The 18131-nt window shown below is 42.3% G+C and overlaps 1 protein-coding gene across 4 annotated transcripts in view; it reads left to right on the top strand.

Annotated features, from left to right (window-relative positions):
- Positions 1-18131, top strand: part of LOC113035673 (unconventional myosin-Ic) — a 60596-nt gene extending 42465 nt beyond the window's left edge. For all 4 annotated transcript variants that reach the window (XM_026191280.2, XM_026191283.2, XM_026191284.2 and 1 more), the window contains 30 exons: positions 60-175; positions 1729-1927; positions 2350-2430; positions 2702-2881; positions 3857-3955; positions 4492-4602; positions 5708-5779; positions 5974-6093; positions 7211-7284; positions 7472-7577; positions 8672-8752; positions 9471-9562; positions 9707-9801; positions 11283-11329; positions 11410-11490; positions 12003-12108; positions 13491-13608; positions 14452-14565; positions 14710-14786; positions 14886-14954; positions 15056-15140; positions 15707-15866; positions 15994-16077; positions 16164-16257; positions 16333-16388; positions 16466-16601; positions 16733-16803; positions 16905-17002; positions 17147-17246; positions 17933-18131. In XM_026191280.2, the coding sequence (XP_026047065.2) occupies positions 60-175; positions 1729-1927; positions 2350-2430; positions 2702-2881; positions 3857-3955; positions 4492-4602; positions 5708-5779; positions 5974-6093; positions 7211-7284; positions 7472-7577; positions 8672-8752; positions 9471-9562; positions 9707-9801; positions 11283-11329; positions 11410-11490; positions 12003-12108; positions 13491-13608; positions 14452-14565; positions 14710-14786; positions 14886-14954; positions 15056-15140; positions 15707-15866; positions 15994-16077; positions 16164-16257; positions 16333-16388; positions 16466-16601; positions 16733-16803; positions 16905-17002; positions 17147-17246; positions 17933-17959 (2949 nt within the window). In that variant the 3' untranslated portion in view covers positions 17960-18131. The remainder of the gene's footprint in view (positions 1-59; positions 176-1728; positions 1928-2349; positions 2431-2701; positions 2882-3856; positions 3956-4491; positions 4603-5707; positions 5780-5973; positions 6094-7210; positions 7285-7471; positions 7578-8671; positions 8753-9470; positions 9563-9706; positions 9802-11282; positions 11330-11409; positions 11491-12002; positions 12109-13490; positions 13609-14451; positions 14566-14709; positions 14787-14885; positions 14955-15055; positions 15141-15706; positions 15867-15993; positions 16078-16163; positions 16258-16332; positions 16389-16465; positions 16602-16732; positions 16804-16904; positions 17003-17146; positions 17247-17932) is intronic.

The raw sequence follows: 18131 nt of genomic DNA, 5'->3' as shown, positions 1-18131 counted from the left end.
GCTAGTAGTAAAAGTCCATCATTTTCATGTAATGTGACCTCACGTTTCCTTTTCCTTAGACATACATTGGTTCAGTGCTGGTGTCGGTTAACCCCTACAAAGACCTGGAGATCTATACCAAGAACCACATGGAGCGATACCGTGGGGTCAACTTCTACGAGGTCTCACCACACATGTAAGTAATGTCAGCGTCGGTCGATCTGACAGTGCACAGCTCAGACTGATTCAGCATGGGCTGGGTCTGAAGACTGCATTTGAGGTGCAATGTTGCATCCAAACTTTCATGGGTGCATTTTAGGCAGTCGGGGAGAAACGTGATGTTAGCTTACGACCTCCTCATTTTGAAACCTCAGGACCATAGTATTCAGTCTTCAATGGTAGTCACACTGTTGGAGGGCTACAGACTGAAATCAGAAAGCTTCCAGAAGTAGCACCCTTGTTCTTTGACTGCAGTTTTGTTGATAGTGACTGTACCATGGTTTGTTGTTGGCTTTGTTGTTTCAACTATTATGACATGGACGGTGCTGTCGGAATGAGGTGTTAACTTTATGACTGACTCTTAAGTAGCCCACGGCCTACCATCATAACAAATAGTGTTTTGCTCATCTTTGCTCCTGTGATGTGAAAGGCCTATGTTTGTGTGCCTGTCTGTAAATCCTGGATTATATAAATAATATCTTTGAGTGAAAGCTTGGGGGGAGGATTCCGTGCTGTTAGGTGAATCACATTTCTGAAACACTGACTGCACCATTCATGGTGGACAGTATGTTTACTGTGGTCATGTTTTTGCTCCTACAGCCTAAAAGAGGGAATTTGTTGAAGCTTCGTGAGGTTTTTTCCTGTCGATGACATAACGGCGTTCCAAATATTGCCGCAGAGCATGTGGGAATATTTTCTCTAAGTGCCAATCTTGCAGAGTCAACTAGCTTATAATGCTATGAAAGCCTGTCTGTCCTTGTATGAGTTAAAGTTTGTTTGAAAGGTTGCCACAGAAATGGTCAGAGAAACAATGCCGAGCATTATAAAGGCTCCCAGTGGCATCATCGAAACATTTGGCGAGCTTTCTCTCTCTGCTGTAACCACTGCTAGTTTTTTCTTTTTTCTCCCAACTCTCTCACCTTAAACACTCGAGCATGTGGGTAAATGTTTTCTCGGCCCCTGAGTGGAAAGAAAGATGTGCTTTGGCAAAGAGTTGTGGAAAGTAAAGTAAGCAAATGATGGTACCAGAGAGAGGGAATTCCTCTGACCTGAAGCTGACCTCTACAGTATAACTCAACGTATGCATACAAAATGATGTAGCTAGTGTCACGGGGCTGTTTTCTTAATATTTCCAAATAAGCTGAAACAACATGGCAGTGGTGATAGCAGCACAGGGCTGACAGGCTATACTGTAAGTGAAACAGGCTGTTTTCCACTCTGGCCTTTCTGCTTCACACGGGTAGTCTTCTATCTTTCCATGCTCACATGCCATGAGGCGCTGTCATATGTCACATTCCTAACGCAAGTTTTCCAAGTTATCCCAGCACAGCATTTTTTTTTCATCATCATGACTGAACAGTAATCATGTGTTTAATTTTATTTGCATTTCACCTCTTGATCTGCCCTCTTTTTTTTTTCTTTTTTTTTAAAGAGTAAAATCGTCTTTAAAAATATTTATCATTGGTAATCATAACTATTGAAACTGTAATTTACAGTCATGATGAATTTATTTCTGCTCCACTCCTCCAGCTATGCAGTGGCAGACAACTCATACCGCTCCATGAGGACGGAGGGGAAGGACCAGTGCATTCTGATCTCAGGGGAGAGCGGTGCCGGGAAGACTGAGGCGTCCAAGAAGATCCTGCAGTACTATGCTGTCACCTGTCCAGCCAGCGAGCAGGTGCAGACGGTGAAGGACCGCCTGCTGCAGTCCAATCCTGTGCTCGAGGTGAGACATTGTGCCATTTTGGCTAAAAATAATGGCCAAAAATATTTTTTCTTAATTTTGAATAACTTAATTAATGATGGTGTGTTTAGATAAAAACCTTTATTTTGGAGGATGAAGGCAGTCCACAAGCACCGGAGCTTTCATGAGCGCTTGTTTAGGTGTCTCTATGTCTCAGCCAGATGTGTTCCAGATGTCTTTAAGTGTGTGTGCATGCCCTGTACCCTGTAATCTGTGCTACTGTCCTAGACAGACACCGCAGGGAGTCTAATGGCTGCGGCTTTCTCCTTCCTTTCCTGCTTTTTCCTCGTCTGTCAACCCGTCCTTATCACACTTGTTCTCTCCATTTTTCTGTTATCTCTACCTCTTTAATCTATCAATCATCGCTCTGCTCCTTATCCCACTCCACTCTGTCCTCCTTCCAGGCTTTCGGCAATGCCAAGACGTTGCGTAATGACAACTCGAGCCGCTTTGGCAAGTACATGGACATTCAGTTTGACTTCAAGGTGAGCACATCACGGTGATTTATACTGACAGCTACTTTAAGCAGTGCAGCAAGTAGAATCTCAAATGTAGCTGCTGTATTTCGACACTCGAGCATGAGAATCGATTAATGCATTATTTTTAAAAGAAACATAAAATATGAAAAATATGAAAATCCCCATGGAACCTGCATGTTAATATCAACCCCAAATCACACCTCAGTACCCCAGCCTCACCCTCTCCGCCTCCTCCCCTTCGTCCCCCCTCCCTCTCTGGCCTTTGTTCCGTCGGCAGGGAGCCCCAGTGGGAGGTCACATCATCAACTATCTGCTGGAGAAGTCGCGTGTGGTCCACCAGAACCACGGGGAGAGAAACTTCCACATTTTCTACCAGTTGATCGAAGGGGGAGAGGAAGACCTTCTCAGACACCTGGGCCTGGAGAGGAACCCGCAGCAGTACCAGTACCTGATCAAAGTAAGAACGTAGTACCTGAACTCGTGTTTGTGGTGCAGCTCATCTGAGTTTTTATTGAGCATCTTATCATCATGGATGTGATCATAATCCTTAGTGTTAGCAGTGTTAGTGCTGTCCATTCATGTATTCTAACTTGGTCTTTTTGGAAACTACAGTCAAAAAGAGTCCATCAGAAAAATTGCTATGCAGCTCCTCCTATGTGAAAATGCTTAAAAGCAGCTGCGTGTGTGTGTGTGTGTGTGTGTGTGTGTGTGTGTGTGTTTTGCTATTACAGAGATCATGAGGTAACCTAAGGTCCTCCTTGGATTATCTCATGACCAAACAGCACTAGCTTCAACATAGCTTGGCTGCTTTAAAGCAGTGAGGACAGCAGAGGAATGACAAGTACAGTTCCTAAACTGTGGGTTGGGGTTTTTTTGAGGGGTGTCTAGGATAGTAATCAACATGTTAAAAAAGAAAGGTTGCTATTAATCATAAAATAGAAGTGTTTGGTTTGGCTAATAAGACTGCATGCTACCTGCTCAGGAGGAACTGCTTTCTCACAATTGGATGGGAAGAGAAACATTGCTGATGAATAACTGGTTTGTAAAGATTCACTCTCTCTCTCTGCGACCTGCCAGAAACCACTGGCCTGCACTGTGTGCTTGTCCTAATGGGAGCTTGGCTAATAGCCTCACGGTACAAGGTGCGGAGGGGTCCTCAGGGGAGCGGTCTGCCTTTAAGGCACTAGCTGAACTCTCCCCCTCCCAGCAGCTACCGAGCAGAGCACCTCACATTTGTGTTTGTCTAAATAGGTGTTTAGCTCACATATAAGTAGGTGTTTACTTTACCTGTAAACAGCAATTTGCACATTAGCTGCTTTGTAGGGTTTGCTGGACATATTTAATAAAGGGGATGAAAAGCTAAAACTGACTGTAAATAAGCAGCATGTTTAAAGTGCTTTAGGTCGTTCACATGTTTTTCTTCTTTCCACAGGGAAACTGTCCCAAAGTGAGCTCCATCAACGATCGCAGTGACTGGAAGGTAGTGAGGAAAGCCTTGACTGTGATTGGCTTCAGTGAGAACGAGGTGGAGGTGAGGACGAAGGCCACGCTGGCACGTATTTAGTTTTGTAGGAACATATAAGTTTAGCATGGATAATCCAGTGTGCATTAATGCCCATGGAACAGTTTTTACTACAGGCTGTGCTGCAAACACTGAACTGTGTGTGCCTGAGGGGGTTGTTTCTGCTACTCTGTGGGCGTTTGTTGCTGAGAGTGTTTGTGTGATTTGTGTGTGTGTGTGTGTGTGTGTGGCTGTTATTCTAAAGTGAGATGTTTCTTGAGCTCAGCGTGGGAGTCTTCCTACATGTTCGTGAGCCTGGGCTCGCCTCCAAAGCTCTTTGAGATCCCACACTGCTCATAAAGTGAAGAACAGGTGTGAGAGTGTGTGTGTGCAGCTCCGGTTTGATACTTGGATTCCTGTTCTCTCCGGATCTTAACTTTAATCAAAGCAGCTCATATCAGTCTCATAAAGATAGCCTCGGTAGTAACTTCAGGTTAATCTTATCACGCCACAACCCTTTGTTCTTCTCCTTTTTTCTCACTCCTGTTCCCTCCGTCTCTGCGTAGGAGCTGCTGAACATAATCGCCAGCGTTCTCCATCTCGGCAATGTGCAGTACGGCGGAGAAGACAGCAATGCCTGCATCACCTCTGACATACAGATAAAGTACCTGGCCAGGGTAAGACAATGTTAGGATCATGAACACGCTCAGCGCCACATAAAAGCAACAGGGCTTTTAGTTTTCAGACAAGTCCCTCATGGAAAGCAGAACAAAAGTGAAAACAGAAGGATTGAGTGTCACATATAAGGTATCCTGTATGAGGCAGACAAATTGCACATTTCTTTTCACTTCAAGCAAACTTTGACAAACATCTATTGAGCTGCTTTAGGTAATAATTTTCAGCAGTCTGCCGAGAACGTTAATAGCTATTCAAACTGTCCTATTCACTTGATAACTGCTTGTGCCTCCACACAGGCAGCAGTCAAGGCTGAATGCAGTCTGCTTCCAGACCATTCATCTGTCCCTTCTTCTTATGTTTAAATTTAACATAAACCTTAACTTAGATTCAACGTTGTTTTGTTTTGTGTTATGGGGTCAAAGGTTAAAAGTCCCTGTAACACGTCCGTCTCACTTTGTTAGTGCTGCCTTTTGGGGGTTTGAAAACATTCTGTGAAAAAGGTTGATTTGGACTGAGATGAGCTGGTTTGGTAACGGCGATCTGTCAAAACATTTTGTGCCATATAACGTTCACGTGCATATGAGGGAACATTTTCACACAAGGCGAGATTTTGGTTATAAAAGGTCAAAGTTCACCTTTTGCCCCAAAAGGCTGATTCTGTTCATCTGGACGTAGCGTTTTCAGTGCGAGAAACGTTTCGTCACCCATCCAAGTGACTTTTTCGGACTCTACATGTTCCTAACATGTAGAGTTGAATTCAGTATTATTGTCTAAGTGTCTGAATTCAGTGTTTCTCACAACTATATTTCTGCTGCTTACTAAATGTTTTCTATTGCCCAAAAAAACGAAACTGCCCTCACTTCTTCTGGCAGGTTAGAGCTGACTTTGTGGAAATATGGGCCCCGCTCTTTAATTTGTCAAGCATGCGATATGATCCTATCATTACTTTCCACAGAGAAGGCTCTCATTCATGCCTTTAGTCTTCCAGTTAGACCAGGAGTCAGACCTAATGTGCAGATACCAGAGCAGTGCGTCACTGCCGACCAGCATGATGTCTGTGTGTGTCACCGTGTAGCTTCCTAACGCTGCCGTGCTTTTTTCCAGTTGTTAGGAGTGAATGTGTCGGTGCTGACGGAGGCGCTCACACACAAGAAGATCATTGCAAAGGGAGAGGAGGTGGGTTTGGATACACACTCTCATTGTGCGATAAGCATTTGTTTACAAAGCCTTCCTGTGTGTGTAATGTCTGCTCTAATACAGTGATTTGTCTAACTGTCCCTGCTGAGCCCCGTGTAACTCTGGTTTTGTCAGTCTTTGCTTGTCTGCACTTGTCTCTCACCTTCCTGTCTCTCTGTGTGTTTCATCATCAGCTGATGAGCCCGCTGAACCTCGAGCAGGCATCGTCAGCCCGGGACGCTTTAGCCAAAGCCGTGTATGGACGCACCTTCACCTGGCTAGTTAACAAGATCAACGCGTCGCTGACATACACGGTATACACACTCATACATACAGTTGATAATGTTTTCAGTTCACCGTACTTTTCTGTTTAACCTGGAGTCAGTTACTACATCTGCCACACTGATTACTGTAGCACAGAGCACATCAGTGTCCCTGTATTGTTACGGCACAGCTCCACCTTGTGGGCACAGTCTTGTATCATGTCCTGTAGTACCTTACTGGTAACAACTTGAACACAAATAGATTCAAATTAAAAGAATTTATAAAATCTGTTTTTGTTCCTGTTTTTTGCCCAAAATGTTTCAACGAAGACCATGAAGCTTTAAAGTTTAAATCTTAACCTGTGATTTTCCTTAATAAAATGTGTTTATTGATAAATTTATAAAGCTACCCTTAGTTTAACTGCACCAAAAATTAAAAATGTATAGACAAAGTTTCAAGCCATATCAAAAAGCGCACTAATAACGGCCATCATACATGCTGGACGCTGCACATGTTCATATACATTGAGTGCATTTCTTATTTCTATAGTTTCACATTTGTCATGAATATACACTTTTTTTTTTTTTATATTATCACACCTGTTATGTGAAATAATCCCATTTTCAAAAAAGAAAGAAAGAAAAGAAACTCTACCAGTTTTAGCTTGTTTTCTATTCCCATAAATTTAACTTTTATGTTTTCTTTAATTCTTTTATCCTCAAGAATTAATCCATCTAATATGAACCATTACCTTTAAATCTCGAGGCTTAAAAACAAACTTATTATAGTGCAGAAAACAAGAGGTAGACGTCTGTTTTTTTTAATTTTTTTTAGCCAGTGAAAGAGAGTAGCTAACATACTTGGTTTTAAATTAAGTTTAGAGTCTTCCTCTAAATTCATTACTTTACAAATTCTTTTCCAACCTCTCAGTACATCCATAGCAGTTATCTATCTTAATGTTTTATTTCTGCAGAATATTATTCAATCCAGTTATTATATAAATGCTAGCACTGGTCTGATTTACTGTATTGCTCAACCTCATTGGTAGTATTGTTCTGAGCAGCATAACAGCAGTTTCTTTAGATGATGAAATGGTGTTTATTGTATGCTGGGACTTTCCTTTTCCTGTATATTACAAATGCGTTTTTTGTTTGTTTTTTCTAACAGAGCGACTCTTCCAAGAATTACAGTGTCATTGGTCTGCTGGATATCTATGGCTTTGAGGTCTTCCAGCACAACAGGTACAACTACCCCCAAATTAGCCAATGAATCCTTTTCCCCTTTTTGTGTGCTAAAAAACTTAGATGAACTCATTTGGATGTGTTCCACTTCCATTGTCGTCTACTCTGTGAACAGTGTGACATAATAAACTAGAATCAACATGTCTCCTTGCTTTGTCTTATCTGTCTCGTTTGTTGCATGTGTCAGCTTTGAGCAGTTCTGCATCAACTATTGTAACGAGAAGCTGCAGCAGCTCTTCATCGAGCTCACCCTGAAGTCGGAGCAGGACGAGTACGAGGCCGAAGGCATCACGGTCAGACACTGCTCTCTGTCTCAGTGCCCATACACCTGCTGTGATCGACCTGTTGTCATATGTAGTTTCCCATTAAAAGTACCATGTGTTCCTCAGGTCTGGTTTCAGAAAGCTTAGACAGTGATGGCCGTGGACCTTTTCCATATGTAAAAAACCTGCTGTTTGCTTGTTCAGCTGCAGCAAATGTACATGTAGAATTTTTTTCTCTTTTTTTAAAAAAATTTGTGCAGGGGTTTCCCTACTCTGTGCACCGCTCTGCTCATGCTTTAAAGATTTCTTATTTACTTTTTCCACAGTTTGTTTTCATCAGTGGGTCAGTGAGAGTTCAGGCTCTGCAAAGAGCTCCTAATGCAATTGTGTCTGCAGTTTTCCAAAGTAAAGCCGATAATTGAATTCACTGTTCTGCTTTTTTCCCCCTCAGAGTCTAAACTCAAAGTAATTTAGAGAAAGTGCACATATTTTTAGAAGATGCAGACCCATTAGAAATGAAGCCCTCTTATTGGTTGAGGTGAGGGAGGTGGGGGCCTTTTATTTACAGATTAAAAATTTCAACCTCTTAAGAAGATTACATGTCAAAACAGGTCTGCACTGAAAGATGTTTCAAGATGCTGACTGTTCTCCTCACTTACTCTTATTCTCCTCATTTATATTCATTGAATTTTGATTTTGTTTGGCCCTTCAGAACAAGAGCATCTTGTTTTCATTCTAATGTAAATGTCTGTGTGGTCAGAGAGCAAACAAGTTGTGGGAGAAGCTTGGATTCTCTTCTCAAAGAGTCCATTCTTATCTGATATCTCTCGCTCTCCCCCTCTCTCTCTGCCGTCTCAGTGGAAATAGTTTGACTGTGCTAACAGGTAACAGGACCTGCAACCACCACACTCAGCCTGGGGTGCACTGTGATTTTGATTCTTGTGCTTTCAAGTTGTTTTGTGTCTTGGTCTTATCAATTTCTGGTGGCAGCTCAGATTTTAATGAGAAAAAAATCTATTAATGATTTCTTTTTCCTATCTGTGCAGCAGATCGTTGAGCTGCTCAGCAATCAGTCATTTTTTTTCTCTTAATGATCTCTAACCATAACTTTTGTGCATTTCCAGTGGGAGCCAGTGCAGTACTTCAACAACAAGATAATCTGTGACCTGGTGGAGGAGAAGTTTAAAGGCATCATCTCCATTCTGGTGAGGAGATATGCTAGTCCCTCTCACTTATTGCTTATGTGGTCTAGAAGCAGAAATATTTAAAGAATCTATGGGTGAGCATATTAAAAAGAATAGTCTTTAGTGGAACATATCAGACAAACAGGAATAATCCATGCATAGACAAGCACATAGACTTTTGTCTCCAGCTTCTTATTTAGTGCGTAGGCCTGAGAGTGACAGTCGAAGCAAAAACTAAAAATGTAAAATCGGGGGGAAAAAAACAAACAAAGATGTGGTGAATTTGGTTGAAAAGTGACAGAACACTTCAGTCTGCAAGCTCCTCAGACAACAGCAGATTCAAACCACAAACCTCTTCCTGCAAGGCGAGCGCTGCTAACCACTGCGCACTGTGGGTCCAGTGTTGGCTGTTCAGTGACTGCTATAAAGAAGCTCACCATGTATCATCTATATTTAGATATGTTACTATATGAATGAATCAAACTTATTTTTTGTGTTTAGAGACATTTTAGGGAGAAAATCAAACATATACCCAAAGATTAAGAGGAAAGTTATGATTTTAAAATGTGAAAGGGAGATGTTCCTGCTTACCTCAGTGAAAATTACACCTTTTGTTAGACAAGTGAACAAGACCTTTTGTACCTGACCTTTAATACACAGGACACAACAGGCAAGTGTGACAGCCAAACTCTGAGAGTTTGTAGTCACAATATTTGACCTCTCTGTTCATGTGTCACAGGATGAGGAGTGTCTGAGGCCCGGAGATGCCAGTGACTTGACCTTCCTAGAGAAGCTGGAGGACACCGTGGGCGGACACGCACACTTTGTCACGTTAGTTTGATATTCTCTCTTCTCATCCACAGCTTATACAGTGTGATCTCACATAAAGTTCAGCTTGTCAGACTTTGAACTATTAAATGTATCCAGTTTATTTCCTGGTAAATCCACGTTGTTTGTTTGTGTTCTTCCCTGCAGTCACAAACTGGCAGATGCAAAGACCCGGAAGGTAATGGGCCGTGATGAATTCAGACTGCTGCATTACGCTGGGGAGGTTAACTACAATGTCAACGGTGTGTGTGTGTGTGTATTTATATATATATATGTATATGTGTGTGGTTGTGTTGATGTGAGAGTGTACTGCTGTGAACAGTGTCAACATCAAAGTAGTGCTTCTTTTTTCTAAGTGGAAAAAAACAGCCAAGGACAGCATGACCTCGTGCCGTTGCATGTTTGTTATTGTGGTGAATTTGGCAAAGCAGTCAGGCATGTCAGACTCCTTTCCAGTACTAAATACCAGTACTGTTTGATAATACTCCCAGTAAATGGTAAAAGCTCTGAGCAGACTTACAGAAGCTCTAATACTTCACATAACAAAATCACATACATCAGGCCTGTTCTTGCACAGTTTGTTTGTAGCAGTGATGTGACGGATTTTTTTTATAAAGTTATATAAATAATCCAGTTTCTGACCATCTTCTTGACATTCAAACGTAACAAGTAGCAATTTTGAACCCTTATTCTTAATGTTGCCCTGGGTCAACATTTCAGAAGCAACAAGCTAGTTAGCCACAAATGCACTGTGTGAAAGTACTTCTTATGAAAATCCTGCTTACTTCTTATGAACCTTGCTTGAAAAAGGTTAATTCACCAATTTGGAAGGCTCACCTTAACAGAGAAAGCATACAGTTAGTAGTTACGTTATCCGTCAAATTAACCTGTAGTAGTAGTAAGTACATTTAGATACAACTCTAAATATATCGGCTTTATTTGCTATTAAGCAAGCTGTTAAAGGTAACCTATTCTGTTCACATTTTTAAACTTTAATTCAGTAACTTTGCATAATTCACAGTCCAAAATTATCCTTACGTATTTGCTTATCCCAGGACTTCATGCAGCCTTTTAGTTTAACATCTGACTGAAACAAGACAACGTTCTTGTGACTGGATGCCCCTCACTAACAAAGTATTTGAATAGCAGTTGGCTGGGGCCTGACCATATTAGAGGTATCCACTTTGAATAATGTAACGCTGAGCCAAGAGTAGAAAGAAGCATCAGCCCGAACCCTAAGTTTCAGTGACTACTTGTACCTACACTGTTCTTGAGCTGTTTGCCGTGGTTAAAATGAGCATTTACATTACATTACATTGTAACAGGGTCATATATGAAAGGAAATGAGGAAAAGTCACATAGATCCGCTTTAAGACCACTTTGAAAGATCCTCAAATGAACTTGTTACAGCTGGAAAATCAGAAAATAAAATTTTTATTTACTGTGGTATAAAATCAAATTCAGTATTAGAAAACTCTTCAGTCTGTCTAAATTGAAAATGTACCACTGTTTGTTTGATTTTTTTTTTTATTAGTATTATTATTGTTTTAGCTCGCTTGCTGCATTGGGAGTTTTTCCCTTTGAAGGAAGACCAAGAAATAATCGGAGAATCTGGATTTTTTTTCACTCACACATTTGAAGAAGAGAAAGTCAGAGCAGTGGGCCAGTGATGAGTGTTAATGTGAGGTATTGCATTTTCACATCTGACTCTTTCTCCTTTCAGGATTTTTGGACAAGAACAACGACCTGCTCTTCAGGAACCTAAAAGAGGTGAGACAGAGTTTAAGCGAACCATTTTCTTTCCCAGAGTTGACGTTCAGGCTAAACGTACCCTGCGTGTGTGTCTGCAGGTCATGTGTATGTCAGAGAACAAGATCCTGACGCAGTGCTTTAACAGGGAAGAGCTGAGTGACAAGAAGCGTCCTGATACGGTGAGATACCTCAGTGTCCATCTGTGCCTCCCTGCTTCAATTTCTGAGGTTTCCTGAGGTCTGCCGTGTTTTTCCTTGTTTGCGTCCCAGCATACTTTCCCACAGCAAAACAAACAGTGGTGTGTTTCCCCTCTCCAGTGCTGAGTGGGCGGTCTGATGGGGATTCTCTGTGGCTACCCACTCACTGAGGAATTCCCTGACACTTGTATGTCCTCCATGCACGCTCACTCACACAGGACCTGTCACAGGCTGGCGGGTTAAGAGTCCCAGTACTCCACACTGGGCCCAGTGTTCAGTGTCAGCTGGGCTTGCCGTCACATCGCCGCCCCCTGCTGACGTTGCTCTTCTTAGCTCATCCTCTCTGTCAGCAGGCTTCAGTTTGCTCTTCTCCTCGTCACTTTTTATCTTTTTAAGTCTTTGCTCCATTTGCCACCCAGCGTCCTCTTGCCTTCATCTCTCTATCCCCTGCTAACCACCTCTCATTCATCATATTTCTGTGTCTGCCCCTCCAGGCAGCCACCCAGTTCAAAGCCAGTCTGGCGAAACTCATGGAGATCCTGATGTCCAAGGAGCCGTCGTACGTGCGCTGTATCAAGCCCAATGACTCCAAGCAGTCAGGTATGGTTTCAAGTCCTTTTTCTGTTAATGTAGTGCAGAACACGATAGAACGCATTCTTTCAAATGTTGTTGTTAAATGTTTGAATCGATTGTTCGCCTCATTCGGTGACAGCTAATGGATCACGATTTCATAATGATCTCATATCCATCATCAGTCTAAAGAGCTTGGAAAGAAAAGCGTCTGGACTTCTTTAAGTTGCTTGAAGACGTTTCACCTCTCATCTGTTCAGTTCAGTTCTGAACTGAAGAAGCTTCTTGGATGAGAAGTCCAGACGCTTTTCTTTCCAAGCTCCTTAGACTACGATGAACCTTCACAGACACATCCATCATCAGTTTTTCCTTCTAGTCTTTGCTTTTTTTCAATGCAAAATCTAACTACGGAACAATACTTTCCCCACAAACACAGCATAAATAATAAATCCAGGGCACAACAAAGAGTATAAGTGTGAGGCCAGGAAAGCGAGGAAGACAGTGAGGTGACACATAGGTGTCAGATGTTGAGTAAATTGGGAGCATTTATGTCTGTTTGTGTGTACCTGCATACGCCCGACCCTCTCTCACATATTATTGCCCCCCTACAACAAAATGATGGTATTTTTGCTGTTATTACTACCAGCTGCCATCACCACTCTAAGTGATGATAATAAAAACAGTTGACAGATGTGAGCTTTCTACTCTTTAATCTGTTCAAACAAAACCAGTGACTTTACTGGACATTTACAAAGAAGCCTGTTGTTTTGGTGGAGACCTGTGCTAATATTGTTTTCCAATTGCAAAGCTTACATTTAGGTGTACTTCATAAATTTAGATTTCAACAGCATGAAAATGTTTCAAGTGCATGTAGTAAGTTTTAATTCTGCTTTATTTGTATCTGTTAATGTTTCACACTATATAAATTCAGATTTTCAAAATAAAATACTCCTGTAATAAAGTTGTTTTTGTTGTCAGCTCGATTCAGATTGCTATGAGTGTTAGTATTTTTCAGAGGGTCAATGTCAGCTTTATGCAATACTTTTAGTAAAAGGAGCTTCAACAAGATAATAATTTCCCCACAAACCTCACATTCATTCTGATATTTCAAAAATTCTGACCTAAGCAGGTTGGATTTGGGGTTGTTGTTGTTTTTTTGTTTGTTTGTTTGTTTTGTTTTTTTCTGCTCCATCAGTAGCTGCAGTGGACCTCTCCGTGTGGTCGTCAGTATATCGGACCAGCCCTTTGTTTCTCTCCACAGTTGGCCTTTTGTTGGTTTCACACTCTTTCTTTGTCCTGTGTCACTCCCACTCCTGCTGCTTAGCATTTACTGGTTTTCTCTGGTTCATTTTGCTCTGCTGCCTTTCACATTTTTCTCACTGAGCCTGCTCTCCCTCTGCTCTCCGTCACAGGTCGATTTGATGAAGTATTGATCCGTCACCAGGTCAAGTATCTGGGACTGATGGAGAATCTGCGGGTGAGGAGGGCAGGCTTTGCCTACAGACGCCGCTACGAGGTGTTCCTGCAGAGGTGATCTGCCACCGCTAACATGTCTCCACAACATCTGCTGGTGTCATCGCAGCTATCGGTCACAAAGATTCTCACATAGAAACACATTAGTTTTAGTAATTCATTGAACATTATTAAGTAAAACTATTTAGATTCGTTCATAACTATGGAACAACGTAGTATTGAGCTTTGCATTCCATTGGATACCTCAGTACACTATAGTAGCTTTTAACACCTACCAAAAGTCTCAATACCTCCTCCTCATACCCCAAGTCATTGGCAGCAAAACAAGAAAAAAGTTCAAAGCTGCTCAAAAGTGACTATTCCCAGTATTTAAACTCGATTTGAATGACAGTAAACCCATGCTGGTGTAGAGCTATTATTCTTCTCTCAGGTGAGAGGCCTTTTAAGCCAAAGTGTCTTAAATCACCTTCTGCTATCATTGCTAACTTAATTTGGAATAGAGGTTGAAAAAAAGAAGTTTCCTGAAGCAAAAAAGGGGAAACAGAAAATTCCTTGTTACTTCCTGTGACGTTAGGCAAAAGCACTAAATCCTCACAGGTCAGAGGCTGGAAAAAGGGATCATTTGGCAGTCTTACTACAGATAAATCAAACAAAGCTTACATATTGCACATTATTTCTCTGACTGGTTTGTGCTCGCCTGAGGCATTTATTTACCTGTATGTCTTTATCTGCGGGTCTCTGATAATGATCAGGCAGAGGTGAGACAAACAAATAAAGGCTGGCCTCCAAATAGAAACTATAGAAATAGCTGGCTAACCTGCTGTCTTATAAACAGCCAGACCCTTTTAGTTTTTGATTTAATTCAAATGATTACTTTGTTTTTTTTCTTTTTATGTTTAGATACAAGTCCCTGTGTCCAGGCACGTGGCCTAACTGGGACGGGAAGCTGTCAGATGGAGTTTCCACATTGGTCAAACACTTGGGATACAAGCCTGAGGAGTACAAAATGGGCAGGTCAGCTGCACTGTCTGATGAAGATGTCAAAACTAATCTGTCATATCTGGCAGCTGTCACAGATCCTGTAGAATAAGAAGCACTGTCCCATATTTTGACTTTCTTTATTGTGTCTGTAATTCCATGTCTTTCATAACCACTTAGATCCAAAATCTTCATTCGCTTCCCAAAGACCTTGTTTGCCACAGAGGATGCACTGGAGACCAGGAAACACAGTCTCGGTAAGAGTTGGCAAGTCTCGATCTGACGCATCAATGCCGTTATATTGCTGACAGACAATGTGCTGCAGGTTTGAGCTTGTTGCCTCTGTCCCCACACAGCCACCAAGCTGCAGGCGGGGTGGAAAGGCTACAGCCAGAAGTGCAAATACCAGAAGCTCAGAAACTCAGGTAGGGAGGTTTATATAAAGTTTATACACGAGATACATGTGTATCTCATATTTACAGTAAATCTGAACCATTTATTTATGTGAATTTGCTGTATCTGGCAGCTATTGCAGTCCAGGCATGGTGGAGGGGGATCCTGGCCAGAAGAAGGGCCCAGCGCAGACGACAGGCAGCAAATTCAATCCGCAGGTACAGATTATACCGGATCCAACCAGTAGATGGTGCCATACTTTAATGAAAACGTTTATCCATAGAGACCAAGTTTTTGTGTCAGAGGCTGTGGACCATTGGAGCAGCCTCAAGTGGAGATTATAGGAACTGCAGCTTTTTGGCACTTTAGTATTGCCAAAGGATTGTGCTTACGCGTGACTGTGAAATGTAAAGTATGGGAAGCTCTGTTTGGTTTCATTTAAACATATTTAATTACAACCTTATTACCTTACCTCATTTGCCTTAATTACTAACAGTCAGATTTCGTGTTTTACTCAACAGACTTGCTTTGAGGATCAGTCCTAATAATAATCATTTAAGTAAAGTGAAACAAAATTCAGAATAATTGTCAGGGAGACAATGAAGTAAATGAATTGGAAAAAACAAATCATTACATTCTGAAAGCTATGAAAGTTCCAATGAGTTCTTTTAAAAAAAAATATAAGGGTGCTGTTTCATTCTAATGTTTCTCTTAGGATTACTGTGAAGAAACTTTATGTTGCTGGTTTTTGATGATTCCAGCTCCTTTCTTGTCTCTCCATCAGGTTCATCAAAGGCTTCATCTACCGTCACAAGGAGCGCTGTCCAGAGAACGAGTATTTCCTGGATTATGTGCGCTACTCTTTCCTCATGAACCTCTGCAAGAACCTGCCCAAAAATGTCCTGGACAAGAGCTGGCCCACTCCTCCAGCTGCTCTCACTGAGGTCAGAATTCAGATTTGACTGAAAAATGTTCATGTAAATGTTCTGTCTGGTAAGACCTTCTCATATAGAAAATGAGTGAAAATTGAAGCCAGTAGTCAAGTAATGTGAAACCTCTGTGTGTCTGTAGGCGTCTGAGCATTTGCGTAAGATGTGCATGCAGAACATGGTGTGGAGTTACTGCAAGAAGATCAGTCCTGAGTGGAAACATCAGGTGATGACTGCCCCGCGCTCTCTATCACACTGTAAGTTTTCTGGTTTGCTGCTTGCTTCATTCACATCACTCTCGCCTTTGAATAGATGGAGCAGAAGATGATTGCCAGCGAGATCTTCAAAGACAAGAAGGACAACTACCCACAGAGCGTGCCCAAGCTGTTTGTCAGCACCAGACTCGGTAAGCCATTGCTCACTCTGCAGCCAACGGGCTACAAATGCTTTCAGATCAGTGAATGTGTCTGCTCTTATTCAGATGGCGAGAACATTAACCCCAAAGTTGTGCAGGCTCTGGGCAGTGAGAAGATGAAGGTTAGTGAAGCTTTAGACAGTTTTAACTACAAGCTCAGCATCAGCATGTACTGATCTTCCTGCGCTTTTGTCCCCAGTATGCAGTGCCGGTCACCAAGTACGACAGGAGGGGCTACAAGCCCCGCCCCCGGCAGCTGCTGCTCACTGCCAACAGTGCCGTTATTGCAGAGGAGGGCAAGCTCAAGCAGCGCATTGACTACGGCGCTCTGAAAGGTCAGAGGTCAAAAACAGACAGACGCTTCTCGTGTTTTCTTGTCTTTTAGCGGGTGTTTGTCACATGATTTGGAATAGTGATTGACATTTTGAAAAGAAAATAGCCACTAATTGTTGTGCTGTGTTTGCAGGCATCTCCGTCAGCTCTCTTAGCGATGGCGTGTTTGTTCTGCACGTGCCCAGTGAGGACAACAAGCAAAAGGTGAAGATGAGGACACCTAACTGCTTTGCTGCTGTTTTGAAGAAGGAAAAAAAAAGTCCCACAGAAAAAACTAATTTGCGTCTGCCTGTGTTTCCTCGCAGGGAGATGTGGTTCTGCAGAGCGACCATGTGATCGAGACCCTGACCAAGATCGCCATCTGCGCTGACAAAATCAACACCATCAACATCAACCAGGGCAGGTGAGAGGCAGAAACACACACACTGTTCCCCACAAAGCTGTGCACGGTCTGCACTGGTAATCTCAGGCTCCTTTCATGTTAATCATTCTGGAGTACTTTATGAGTTCCTTCATGATTCTCAGTGCCCCTCTGTTGCTTCCCCAGTATAAAGTTTACAATGGGTCAGGGAAAGGAGGGGATAATAGATTTCACACCTGGATCAGAACTGCTGGTGGCCAAAGCTAAGAATGGACACTTGTCTGTGGTGAGTGTGCTTCATCATCTTCTGCATCATTATCAGTTCTATGTCTTTGTCAGCAAAGTGTTTACAGATGTTTGGGGGGGGGTTTGTCACTTTGTTGTATACTCGTTTTTTAGTCTGCATTAATGAGTGCTGGTGCAGCTTCAAAGGGTGTATCTACACATCATTCACAGTTCTAAAAAAAAACATTTAAACCAGCTTTCTTTTAATTGGTAGCCCGACCACCTGTCCAACAGTGGGTGGGTGGAGCATCTGCGTTCAAAGCCAGAGCAGTGTGCGTGAGATGACCATATTAGGTTGTAGTAAATACACGGCAGACTGGTCCACATCTTAATGCTTTTCAGCATTCTTTATTACTATCACACACACGGTTGCTGTACAAACCACAGCTACAGCTCAACATACCAACAATAACACTGACAGGAGCCAGTGCAGACTTTAAAGCCAGAGAGGCGTGATTGCAGCTGCTGCTCAGGTGTGTCCACCTCCCCTGCAGTGGCACCACAGACCATGCCCCGCTCTCAGTGATGTCATATAGATGCAAGCTTTGCTGACTGATTTGAATCGATTTACTGATCCTGACTGTTGTTGTATGCTATTCAACTGCTGTGAATAAAGATTTTGGTGTAAAGCAGTACACAGTAGTTTCTGAGTTAAGGTGAAACGTTTCTCCTCCGGCTCCCTTTCAGACGGCTCCCAGGCTGAACTCCAGATGATGGCCACTCTGACCACACACACCAGGACCCATGTCCTCCTGACCTCTGCCATCCACCAATCACATGACTGCAGACTCCACTCTGCTTAAGCCAATCAGATGCAAACTGTCACTAGATGGGTGGCATGTGTTTCCGATTTAAACAAAAAACAATAAAAATCCAGCTAAACTAA

This window comes from Astatotilapia calliptera, chromosome 14 (assembly GCF_964374335.1).
Source record: "Astatotilapia calliptera chromosome 14, fAstCal68.1, whole genome shotgun sequence".
NCBI classification, from domain to species: Eukaryota; Metazoa; Chordata; class Actinopteri; order Cichliformes; family Cichlidae; genus Astatotilapia; species Astatotilapia calliptera.
This window is presented reverse-complemented; position numbering and strand designations above follow the sequence as displayed.